The sequence below is a fragment of the Antechinus flavipes genome, chromosome 2 (genome assembly GCF_016432865.1).
Source record: "Antechinus flavipes isolate AdamAnt ecotype Samford, QLD, Australia chromosome 2, AdamAnt_v2, whole genome shotgun sequence".
Classification (NCBI taxonomy): Eukaryota; Metazoa; Chordata; class Mammalia; order Dasyuromorphia; family Dasyuridae; genus Antechinus; species Antechinus flavipes.
In genome coordinates, this window is record NC_067399.1 from 567,723,181 (window position 1) to 567,736,287 (window position 13,107).

Consider the following 13,107-nt stretch of genomic DNA (forward strand, 5'->3'; position numbering starts at 1 on the left):
TGAAGTATTTTTACAGATAGTATTCAACTACTTGCTAATATTGAAAGCAACCTGACTATAACTTCCAGTTGCAGAGACGCCTGCGGTTCAGAGAGAATAACTTGTATCATGAGTTGGAATCAGTGTTTGGATCCAAGTCTCAGTAATTATTAGCTATTATCCTATCCTACCATTCCTTACTTATGAAAGGACTAAGAAAAAATCATTGGGAACCCACCATAGATTTTCTATCCTAGCTGGAGATTCTAAGGAGAGAATATATACAAATATCTATTCCTTACTTTCTTTCCTATGGTCACTATCAGACCATAAGAAACCTTAAGGGATAGAGTGAGATATATGGAGTCAGGAAAACATGGGCTTGAACTATATTTCAGACATTTGTTATCTTCAAGACTTCACCAAGTCACTGAACCTCTCAAATTTTCAATTTCTTTGTATAGTATAATACCTATAACACTTACTTTATGGGGTTGTGGTGAAGACTTAGTGACCTAATGTATGGAAAGCACTTTCTAAGCTTTCAGGTACTATGTAATTATCAGTCATTTGTATTCAGTACAGGAAAATTCTTGTTCCTTTTGCTGATTTTTCTCATCAATACCTAAAGCAGCTACCTCTGCTTATGAAAGAAATAGGAATTAAGTTACAGGTGAGGGGCACCCCCCCTTTAATGAGAGGGAAAACCAAGAGTTGCAGAGTATAGCATGTCACTTCTTGCACTTAGATCACAGAAAATAATAATAATAATAGAATGGAGATGAGATCTGTGATTTCATTGATCTAATTAAACTTCCATCTGAGGAAACTCTTACTCTCTTGACCAACACAGATCTGCACCTTTTCTGTAACTTATATTCTTAGAGAACTGACTAGAGAATTAAAAGGTTGTGATCTGTCCAGAATAACAAAGGCAGTGTATCAGAGCCAGAAATTGAACCTAAATGTTTCTGCTTTCAAGGTCAATTGTCTATCCATTATACCAAGCTGTTTATCTGTGTATTTCTCTTTCTTTCTCTAACTATAATAAAAATTTACATAGTCCTTTGAGGTTTGCAAAGAATAAATACATACATACATATATTATATATATATATATATATATATATATATATATATATTATGTTATATATATGCATATATGTATATATATATATATACATGTCTATGTGTATACACATATTATAAATCATACACATATGTAGATACACATGTATACATATCCACATTACATTATTTGATATATCACAATCTATTTGTGGCCGCCAAGTATCATATTTGCATCTGCAATTTTGATCTCCCAGAGATGATGGCATACTATGATTCACAATCACACAGCATCGCCAAGAAAGCATCTGAATTAAAAGATGGGATTTTGTACAATATAGCAACTAGAGATCTTTAGAGCATTGGACAACCCATATATTAGTACCACAAAGTAGGTGAAAAACAGTATATTCCCTGCTACTATGAAAATAACAATTTAACAGAGGGAACAGGGCACATATCTTTCAATGCAGAATGGAATAGGAACAAAGATGAAACCCAAAATGCTTTTTTTTTTAAATGATGAAGAGATTTTCAATCAAAGGATCTAGATTCACTTCCCAACTGTGCTACTTCCTATTTGTATGATCTTGGCAATTCTTTCTGGATGTTTCCTCATCTGTAAAATAAGAGAGGTTGAATTAAACTAAGGTTCCTATTAGTTCTGTGACCTTATGACCCCATGTCACTCAAGTACTTAAATGACTGTATGGTATCAGAAGGCAGACCTAGAAGTAATGAGAACTAGTTATAGAGAAGCAGAAATAGAAGGAAAATATCAATACAATTAAAGTTTTACAAATGAGAATTCATAGCTGAGTTCTCCAACATTGGAGGTCTTAAAAAGGTGTACAACTTTTAAAGATGTTCTTGTTCAGGTGCTTTTTGGGCTACATGGTTTCTGAGGCCCCTTCCAATATTAGATTCTGCAACTTTCAATTTGGTGAAAATTTCATTGTGGACATGGCAGTTGAGAAGAGGCTTGAAGAAGCTTTTACCTGGTAGCAATATGAAAGAAGAAATAGACAAATGGGACACTGCACAAATGAAGGGAGATAAGGAGGAAGATAAAACAAGATGGAGAAATAACTAGAAGTCTAGTTTGATTGGAATGTAAATAAATAGGAATAGTGTTACAATAGGCAGTTAGGTGATCTAGTGCTGGGCCTGGAATCAGGAAGATTTATCTTTCTGAGTAGAGGCTATCCCCCATATTGGAAATTATCATCCTAACTCCATTCAAGACTTTTTACATGGGCCTTTCCCTGACTTCTCTCCCCCATTATTAGTATTCTAAACCCTCTGAAATTACTTTGTATGTTTTATATTTATTTATGTCCCTTTTCCCAATAAAATGTAAGATCCTTGAGGGCAAGAACTATTTTCATTTTTGCCTTATTCCCAGTATTTACTTAATTAACTAAATTGAAAAGAATATACAGAAAAATAAGATGACTAAGAACAAAGCTTTGGGAGATATAGGGGATAACAAAAGATAAGCCAGAGAAGACAAGATGAAGCAAGACAAATGAAAGTAGGAGAGAAAAGGAAAGAGGTAACATCAAGGATAAGAGTAGTCAGTGTCAAATGTAGTAATAGTCAAGGAGAATGAATTCTGAGAAAAAGCCATTTGGATTTGACATAAAGAAGTCAAGATGATTTGGGGAAGAGAGTAATTTCAGTAGAACAGTGGGGATAGAAGCCAATTTCAGGAAATTGAGGAGTTTCTGGGTTGTAAAGAAATGGAGACAGAAACCAGTTTCTTGAAATCTACCTACAAAACAGAAAGCTCAAGGACAGTAGCTTGAGGGGATAATGTCAGGAAGAGGTTTTCAGCCTATCAGGGATAGAGGGAAGCTAGAAGAGGGAGAAAAGATTATTATCAGAGAAAGGTCCCTGAAAAAATGGGAAAGAAAAGGATCAAGGGTAGAAAAGGGTTAGCCTTGTCAATTAAGGGTATATCATCTCTTAAAATCAAAGAGGAGAAAGATGGGTAAAAACATGAGATTTTAAATTAAGGAATATGGGAGATAAAGAATCCTTGATTTCAGGAATACAAGATCATATGCTAAGAGGAAAGGGTTAGAAAGTGGAATGAGGTTATTTGATAAAAACTGCTGGGATAACTGGAAATTAGTATGGCAGAAATTAGGCATGGACCCACACTGAACACCATATAACAAGATAAGATCAAAATGGGTCCATGACCTAGGCATAAAGAATGAGATTATAAATAAATTAGAGGAACATAGGATAGTTTATCTCTCAGACTTGTGGAGGAGAAAGAAATTTGTGACCAAAGATGAACTAGAGACCATTACCAATCACAAAATGTGGTATATGAATGTTATAGAATATTATTGTTCTGTAAGAAATGACCAGCAGGGTGAATACAGAGAGGCTTGGAGAGACTTATATGAACTGATGCTGTGAAATGAGCAGAACCAGGAGATCATTATATACCTCAACAATGATACTGTATGAGGATGTATTCTGATGGAAGTGGATTTCTTTGACAAAGAGACCTAACTCTGTTTCAATTGATAAATGATGGACAGAAGCAGCTACACCCAAAGAAAGAACACTGGGAAATGAATATAAACTGCTTGCATTTTTGTTTTTCTTCCTGGGTTATTTTTACCTTCTGAATCCAATTCTTCCTGTGCAACAAGGGAACTGTTCAGTTCTGCACACATATATTGTATCTAGGATATACTATAACATATTTAACATGTAAAGGACTCTTGCCATCTGGGGGAGGAGGTGGAGGGAGGGAGGATTAAAATCGGAACAGAAGTGAGTGCAAGGGATAATGTTGCAAAAAATTACCCTGGCATGGGTTCTGTCAATAAAAAGTTATTATAAAAATAAAAAAAATTTTAAAAAAGTGGAATGAGGGACTTGACAAAAAACTTGGAGTTACCACTGTGAAAAATGTAACAGGAAGTCAATCAGAGCCGAATTAAAAGATCACCTTACAATGATCTTTTACAGTAACGAGAGCACAAGTTAGATTAAAAAGCATGAATTTGTAATAGACTCAGTTAGAACTTACTCCAACAGGGCTCAGCAGCTCAGGAATAAGAACCAAGTAGATCAATGATAGATTTATAACAAAAGGCTGGAGATTAGCAAGGCAGGAACAACAGAATGACAAGAAGCAAGGATTTCAAAAGTGAGGATAGTAAATTCTTGAAATAGCTGACTATCAAAATTGAAGAAAAATGATTAAAGCCAGAAAAGGAGTTATAAACTGGGAGAAGGGGGAAGGAAAGATTGGGGAAAATTGCAAGTGAAAAGGTGGAAGGCCATATTTTACAGAGAAGCATTATCAGCATTTATCAGAATCTTAGAGAAAGAATTATTTTGCATAATTTTAAGGTATGGTCATCCCTATGGATGGACATGAAAGTTAGGGAAGGAGAAGCTAATGTAAGAATAATGAAGTCACCAAGGCTTTGGAAGATTATAAGCCAGGTGCTGAAATCACTGAGGAAGGTGGCATGGAAAAGAATTCAGACAAGGTGATAATGATGCTTGTAGTAGTGTTATAATTTATTCACTCCTGTCACAGAGGATGTCATGCAAAATCCACATGAAAGAGGGGATTCCCTCTGGATAGTAAGGTTCTTCAAATATTACTGTGCTGGCCACACCAAGCCTCAGGATATTACAAGGTCAATTTATTGAAATCCATGATTGCTCAAGTTAATGACATTAAAAAAAAAAAAAAGCTCATGAAAGAAAAACCAAATGGATGGGGGGAAAATCTATTATTTAGATCATGCCATGCTGTTGAAATGCCAAATGGATAGTGTTGATATCATCAATTATCAATATTATCAATATCAATATATGAATATCTGTATGATAGCAACTGCAGAGGAATACTTAGGTTGGGCCTAGAATTAACCAGAAGGAAGACAGTGAGCTAGATGGCATTTGAGAAATTGTCATGGCTTGATGTAATGAAGCACAACTGTAATCACAGCTACCAGGAAGCTAAAGCTGGCAGATCTCCTGATAGTGAATCCCCAGAAGCAAGGGGACACTGGACTGCTAAAAGAAGAACAAGCCAAAAACAGATCAGAAACAAAACAGGTCCCAGCTCCTGTGCCAATTAGTGGAATTGGGTCTGTGAGTGGACTCTTGCACTTCAAGCCTGGGCAAGATGGGGAAATTCAGTCTTAGAAGAAGACTATTTTTTTTAAATAGAAATTACATTGGTTTTTTTGTTTTTTGTTTTTTGTTTTTTACACAATTCCAAGTTGCTCCTCAGCACAAAAATCTACCTTTTTAATACAAATATTCTCCTAATAATGCTATTTTGGAATGACACACTATCTAAAGAATTAAAGTTAGGTGACCTAAAGATCAAAAGAAAGACACACAAAGAATACAAATATATTTCAGTATATCTTCAAAGGAAACCAATATGCAAGAAAAGGCATAAGGTATATTATTTGGGAAATGTATTGTAAGAAAAAAAGCAGAGAAAAAAAGCTAGTCATGAGAGTGAGTGAAGGAGAAGGGACAGACAGTGCCCATCTATATTTACAAAATCTAAGACTGAAAAGACCTTTAGCACACTGCATAGAGCTATGAATGCATGAATGAATGACCAATTATTTATTTTCCATAAAGGAAAAGAATCGCACACAATAAGGCATGGCCAGGTTGTAATCCAGTTTGGACAACATTGTCTCTTCAATGAGATAATGATCTATTAAATATCAAAGCAATTAGTTTCTACTATAATCCTATGAATTCTGAGACAAAGCGTTAATAATATAAAGGAAGGAATTTGCCTTATTTTCCTATGGGCATTATTGTTTGGGGGCAATCTTGCTGGGAGGGCTCTCTCTGTTCCAAATCATATTGTATATCATCGAGTATGCCAGACTAGAAGTCTAAAGTGCTTGGTTTTACTCCTAGTTTATCTATATTAAACAAGCCATGAAGGTACGTGGCCAATAAAAAGTTCTAAATGTACTGAAAGGGCTATTACTTCCTTTATGCCTCTAGCAAATGGCACTAAATTGTAACACTTCTCTATCAAGGACAGTTAAGAAGCTGCATTTAATCCTAATTTTCTCACTGGCCAACAAACTTTCACAAAACTGAAACTCGTTTTACCTAGCTTATGCTTGTAGAATCATAAGTTAAATTAATAAATATCTAACATATATAAATAATTGTTTTAGATAGTCTTCTATCCATCCCTTCTTGTGTCTAATAAGTGAAATGACTTTTTGTGGAACACCCTATGTAACCCTCAGTTAGTTATCAGCTTGGAAAAGAGGGAGCTGCCTCAACAATAGCAAGTTATAAAACCCCATAGTACTCAAATTCCAAATAAGTTGAGACAAAGATAAGAAACTGGTTTATTTGTCAATGCTAAGCTTATTTCATTATGATTCACACATGTCAACATAGTCACACGTCCTCTTGCCCATAGTCCAAGTGTCTGTTCTGAGGACAATCGTGTCCATCAGATGTCCATAAAAAATCTCCTAACCTGTGCCAAATATTTTGGTTTCAGGTAGTCAGCCAGTTCCTCCTTGCTGACCCAAACATGGTCATCCTTATTCCTGGCATGGGAGAGATCTCCATTTTGTAGTAAAGCTTTGAAAAAGAACACTTTGGCTCCTATGTTGTTCTCTGTCCGAAAAGCCTGAGGAAACTTAAACTTGTAATAACCACAGGGCGCGTTTCCTAGGAATTTGGCTTCCATACTATTTTCTGAAGAGAGACAAAACAGAAATAAGAGTTAAGTTCCCCTATAAGATCTTAGAGCCAGTATCACATGGAAATATGAGAAACTTGTCTCTATGAATGCCCCCCAGGCATCTTCCTAACAGGACTCAATTTAGCTATAGAAAATGATAGAAACTATACAAAAAAGCTGGGAATGTGTTCCCTCTGCAAATAGATTATGTGTGCCATTTCTTTACTTTTAAGAAGCTTCTTATTTTTATCTATAAATTTGTAATCAATGGGTAAATGCTTAGGTCAATCTGGAAATTAGTTTCCATGACACTTACCACAAATGCCTGAAAGTATACTATTTCTCACTAAATTACTCAATTTAATGTTATGAGCCACAGCTATCAATACTAAAAGTCAAAAGTATAACTAAAAATAATACTAGATTAAGGAATAAGTAGACCTAGGTTTTAAATTCAATTGTTATTGATTTACTGAAGGCCACTTATAATATATTATTAGTAATATTTAGTAGTTATAGAATAAAAGTTAAATTTTTTTTTTACAAAATAAATATGTTAAACATGTTGACTCTTTCCTTTTAGAGATTGAGGAATAATAGGCTGAGTAAATAGTAAGCATGAAATTTTATTGTAAAATTGAATTCTTTCATGACAGACACCAACAAATAGAATGCCTTAAAGCTAAAGACAGAAGACATTGAAGCTGAAATTAGGAAGGGCTTCTATTAGTAGCAAATAGTTCTCATGCCAAAGAAAACTAGCCCCATGCCTTCTCTGAAATATGAGCCAAAAGTTACTAGTTCTTACATAAAAGAAAATATGGGCAGTGTCTTTGTGACTATGGGACAATATCTGCAAAGTTATGTGACTGGGTTATGTGATACTGTCTGTGGGAAAAAATAGGGTGGTAACCATGGTGAGACAGTGATTAAGAGTCCTATGGATTCATTCCACGGAATGTAAGAATAAAAAAATTAGCACCTTGATGAGCCCAGTATTAAAACTGAGACAGAAATGAACAAGAGACTGGACTATTACTTGCCTAGAATCAAAGAATATGAGAACTGAAAGGAACCTTTGTCATCTAATCATCAAGGCGGGGAAGAGGGTGAAGAGAAGGATATCATTCCACCCAGTTAATTCTTCCCTAGGCTTTTTTAGCCAATATTTTTTTATTAAAACACAGCCTACAACCAGCCTGTAAGAGAGATTTAACTCTTTAACTGTAAGCCAGAAACAGGACACTAAGAACCATAAATGGAAGAGAACTACTTACGTGAGAGAATAGCAAGAACCCGCTCAGCAGTTTCACGCAAAGTCTCCCCAATCTGCCATTCTGCATGTGGTAGTATCCACGTTTCCTGATCTCCTATTTTCTCTTTGACCAAAAGTACCAGGTTTTGGTCTAACTTTCTATGCAATGAGGTTCGGTCATTTTTTTGATCAGCTTCTATGAGTCAGAGGAAGAAACAGAACTGTGATTTGCCAGGACAGAGCAAAATTAGAGATCAATGATGCTCAAAAACAATTTTTTTAAAATGCATGTTCTCATGATTGTACTAGATACATAATAAGTATAAGAAAAAGATGTGGTCCTTGTTCCAAACGACCTCATAATTGAATTTACAATAACAATCCTTCCCTCTCACTACCCTTCTTTCATAGCTCTATTCAGGTACTTAGAGACACCAAAAATAAGAACAATAAAACAAAGAGCTGGGCCTCCCACTTTCAGATAATTATATCAAATGCTTTGATCTCTTTGGAAGAGAGATACTGACAGCACTTTAAAATATTACTATTTTATCATTCTAGACATCATCACTGATCTCAGACATGAAAGATTTTTTTGTTTTTCCCAAATTCTTGATCCACAAAAATAAGAACATTATGAATCACCCCTTCCTAGTTTCAAGAGATATTTTTGGAGAAACAGAAAGGATTAATGATAGACTTATCAATTAATTCCCACACATATTTTCACTTCATGCTTTTTGCCATATTAATTCAAATAAAGGCTTTACACCAAAAATGAGATTTTCTGAAAAGAAACATATAGGTAGGTATGCAGTGAAAGATAACATTTATTATAGACTGCACTAATGTTGTTTTTTTGTTTTGTTTTGCTGAGGCAATTGGGGTTAAGTGACTTGCCCAGGATCACGCAACTAGGAAGTGTTAAGTGTCTGAGGCCAGATTTGAATTCAGGTTCTCCTGACTTCAGGACTAGTGCTCTATCCACTGCACAGCTAGCTGCCCCCTAATTTTTTTTAAAACAAGCTAGATTTGAGAAATTAATATAGCCTATATTCAGATGATAATATTACTTGAGATTTAAACATAACTATTAATTTAGGAATCAGAATGCATCCTTTTCTTTCCATTAACCCAAAAAAAACCCCACAAACCTGTTACCCGAGGATGAGGTTTGAACTGCAAGAATGTCTGCTCCCATGTGTCTTCCAAATCTTGTGTTAACAAAATTTCTTTTTCATCATCATCATCATCAGAGTCATAAATGTCAGCTTTCTTCCTCTCCAGTTTCCGTATTTCTTCCAAGGCACGCATCTCATGGTCCGAATATCGGCTTTTTTCCACCTCAATCTGGGAAGGATGGACAAGGGGGGGAAATTAAAACTATGGAACATCCCACAATTCCAAAAGTTTATTTCTGAGGTCAGATGAATATACTTGAGCCAGGAAAATTACCAAAATGTTGTATAAAAATATAGGAAGACACTTAAAAGATGGCTATGCCCAAATATGAAAATGTTACCCTATGATATGATCAAGAATTATATTATACTCAATGTCTGGCAGAAGGTGATGACTACTGGCTAGGTTAAGCATTTCCTCACGTCAAAAACTAGGGCAACATATGAATCCTAGTTCTGTCACCATTCTTCTAGTCTTTCAGGCTCAGAACCTTGGTATTACCTTCAAATTTTCATTCTACCTCTTGCCATATATCCAATGCGTTGATAAATCCTACCATTTTTACCTTCACAGTTCTCACAACCTTCTCTCTAATTCATACAATCATCAACCTATACACTGATAAGCCTAACACTTACACTTCTATCTTGGTGTATTACAATGGCTTTCTAATTGGTCTGTCTGCTTCAAGTCCCTCCCTACTTTAATCCATCCTCCATACAGATGTCCAAGTGATTTTACTTTATGAAGATCTGACCATATCGTTCTTCTCTTCAATAAATTCCAATGGCTTCCTGTTACTTCTAGTTTCAAATGCAAACTCTTCTGTGTGGTTTTTAAAGCCCTTCATAACTTGGCCCCAGTCTATCTTGTCAGTATCATTATATATTACTCCCCTTCCTGCACACGATGATACAACCCAGTTGGACTCTATTCCCCTCATTCCATCTTTGCATCGGCCATCTTCCAAATATGGAATGTACTCTTTATTCACTTCCCTCTCATCTCTATACCTTCAAAACATAGCTCAAGCACCACTTTCTACACAAAGCCTTTCCTGATCCCAACTATTTGTGCCTCCCTCCTGAACTCGCTTTTATTTGCTGGATTTTTGTTTTTGTTGTTGTTTAAACTAATACATGTACATATTGTTTCTCTTTACAGAATATAAGGACCTTGCCTTAAGAACAGGGATTGTTTCATTTTTTGCCTTATTAGTGCCCAACACACAGTAGGTTCTTAAAAAATGCTTGGTGACTAAGCCAACATCTCTTATGCCTGTTTGGCACATAACTCAGTAAATTTAATATGCTCATGCACCTATGAAGGGCAAGTACGTTCATTATTGTAACCTGTTCCAGCTCTTTGTCAAACAAATAACATCACTTTCCTTCTGGTTGGGAAGGAAATTCATTTGTCCATTCATCAAGGATGTGGAAGGTGGATTGACATGGAGAGGCCAATGGTTTCAATACTGGAAATAATACCAAAGAAGATACATTATTCTTGCTGCTATACTCTAAAACCCATTGAGCCTTTCCATATACCTTGTGGCTGAATGCTCCAATGAGTGCTGTTCTATTAGAATGTAAATCCTATGAAAGTGAAGGATAACTCAGCTTATATCTATAGTCTCAACGCTTAGCATGGTACGTGGCTCCCAATAAGTACCTCTAAATATGTCTTTTCATTCATTTATCAAATGTCAATTTGTACTAGGTAACAGGGATACAAAGACACTACTCTCAAAGAGTTTACAATCTCATGGTATGAGCAAATGAAGACCTGTATACTAGTAATTGTGATACAAAGCGGAAAAAAAATTAAATGTAATCAAAATCTTTTTAAGGAATTGGAAAAATTGCTTTGACATGAGAATCATATAAACAGGTTTGACAAAGTTCAACAGCCCTAGTAATGGAAGCTATGGGCCCTAAAAGGTTCACTTCCAGAGTTTTGGGGTTACAACAACGGCACAGTACAAAGAGTGTTGAACTAGGAATCTTGTGAGACTGGAGTTCCAAACCCAGCTCTGATGCTGACTGAGCATAAAACTTTTTGCCTTTTAGCTTCAGCTTCCTCCTCTGTAAAAGAGGAACAATTCTTTAATACTTACCCCAGAAAGTTAAAGGCAGGAAAAACAGCTTTACACATTGTAAAGTACTCTATGAATTGTTACTCCCTTTATTGAACATTTCAGAGTTGACAGGATTTTTTTTTTTTCTGTAAATCATCACACCTGAGTCTCACAACAAGAAAGCCTATACAAGAGGAAGATCAGTCAGTAGCCTTGAAATCTGGAACCCTGGGTTTGAATACTATGTCTAACTGATACTTGTTTTATCTATTCTCTTAGAACCTCAATTCTTTTGGGTACAAAATACTTGACCTGAAATTTCAGTTTCAAGGAAAGCACCTGTATACCTTAAGCCTACTGAAATGTGAGCTAAGTGTGTAGATCGATATGGTTTATTTTATTTTAGACAACAAATGAGGGGGCTGAATCAGCTGGTTAATAAGGTCACTTCCAGTTCTAAATCCAGGTATTCTGACCCATTACTCCTAAAACGTGATCTTTCCACAGCATCATCTATATTCATCGCCACATTTACTAAGCAACTACTAAGTTTAAAATACTGTACTCCAGAGCCAGGGGTTTAAATAATCCTTTAAGAAATTTATCCTCTACTGTGTTTGGGAGAATCATCTGGCACATAGTAAGTAAGAGTTTAATGTTGGAAAATACATAAGATGGAGGATTTTCAGCTGGAAGGAGACATTAGAAGTAAGGCTACTCCAAAAGTTTCCTTACATAAACTTCTATAGAGAAACATGTACAAATGTATACAAATAGGTAAAGAAAAATGACATACAAAGGTATAGACAGGGTTATTTTAGGAGGGAGGGAGCACAAAAGGGGAAGCTGTAGAATTAATAAAAGCCTTTATCCTATATGAAGGAGGTAGCACCTGAGCTGTACTTTGAAGGAAGCTTGGGATTCTATTGGGCAAAGGTGAGGAGGAAGGACAATCTAAATATGGGGACCCTTTTCAAGAATTTGTCATTACATTGAGAATCAGAAATGTTATTGGGGACCACCAGGTCCAACAACAGCATTTATATTGCTACTTTACGTTTTGCAGAGCGCTTTACCTAAGTTAACTCATTTGATCCTCACAATTTTACAGAACAAGAAACTGGCTGGATAAAGTCGAATGAGTTGTCCGGGATCACCGGAAGTGTCTGGCGTCGGCATTCGAACTCGGGTCTCCCAGTCTCCAAGTGCTCTTATCTACAGCGCCACCTAGCTTTCCAAGCACCTACTTTGCAAAAGTGGAAACTCCGGTCCAGAGAAGTTATAAGTGGCTTGGCCAAGGTCACTCGGCTCAAGCACCTCTGAGCCAGCCCTCCAGAGGATTCGTCCGGGGCTGCCAGGGTGCAGGACCAGAGGCGCCCCCGGAGCAGCCGGGCCCTACCTGCTGCAGCAGTTCGGCCATCTCCACCTGCAGAGGGGTCAGAGGCTGCGAGATAATCGGAGGCCTCTGCAGACACAACGCCCCCAGTAGGCGCCACGGAGACCCGCCGCTCGGGGCGACCGCGCTCCTGCCAGGGGCAGCGGCGGCGGCGGCTGCTGCACAAAAGGTCCGCGGGCGCCACGGCCGCCCCAAGCCTCGCGCCGCGCCGTACAACACCCTCCTCACGGGGGCCGCCATCTTCCCTTTCTCCCACAATCCACGGCGCTTTCAAACGAGTGACCACTTCGGCGCCGCGTTTTTCCCACAAGACACCGCGTATAAGAAGAAGCGAAAAGTTTTGACTTTTCCCTTAGGACAAACTATTTCAATAAGGAGGGAGGGGAGTACGGTTCCCAGTGAGTCTGTAATTTTGCAATTAA

General features: G+C 36.9%; 1 protein-coding gene across 1 annotated transcript; it reads right to left on the reverse strand.

Annotated features, from left to right (window-relative positions):
- Window positions 1–6,407: 6,407 nt before the first annotated feature.
- Window positions 6,408–13,024, reverse strand: MRPL46 (mitochondrial ribosomal protein L46). The gene is made up of 4 exons (XM_051981068.1): window positions 12,689–13,024; window positions 9,185–9,380; window positions 8,053–8,226; window positions 6,408–6,789 (listed from the first exon to the last, which is right to left on the reverse strand). Exons 1-4 carry the CDS (start codon window positions 12,923–12,925, stop codon window positions 6,539–6,541), a joined length of 858 nt encoding a protein of 285 aa, XP_051837028.1. The 5' UTR covers window positions 12,926–13,024; the 3' UTR covers window positions 6,408–6,538.
- Window positions 13,025–13,107: the final 83 nt, after the last annotated feature.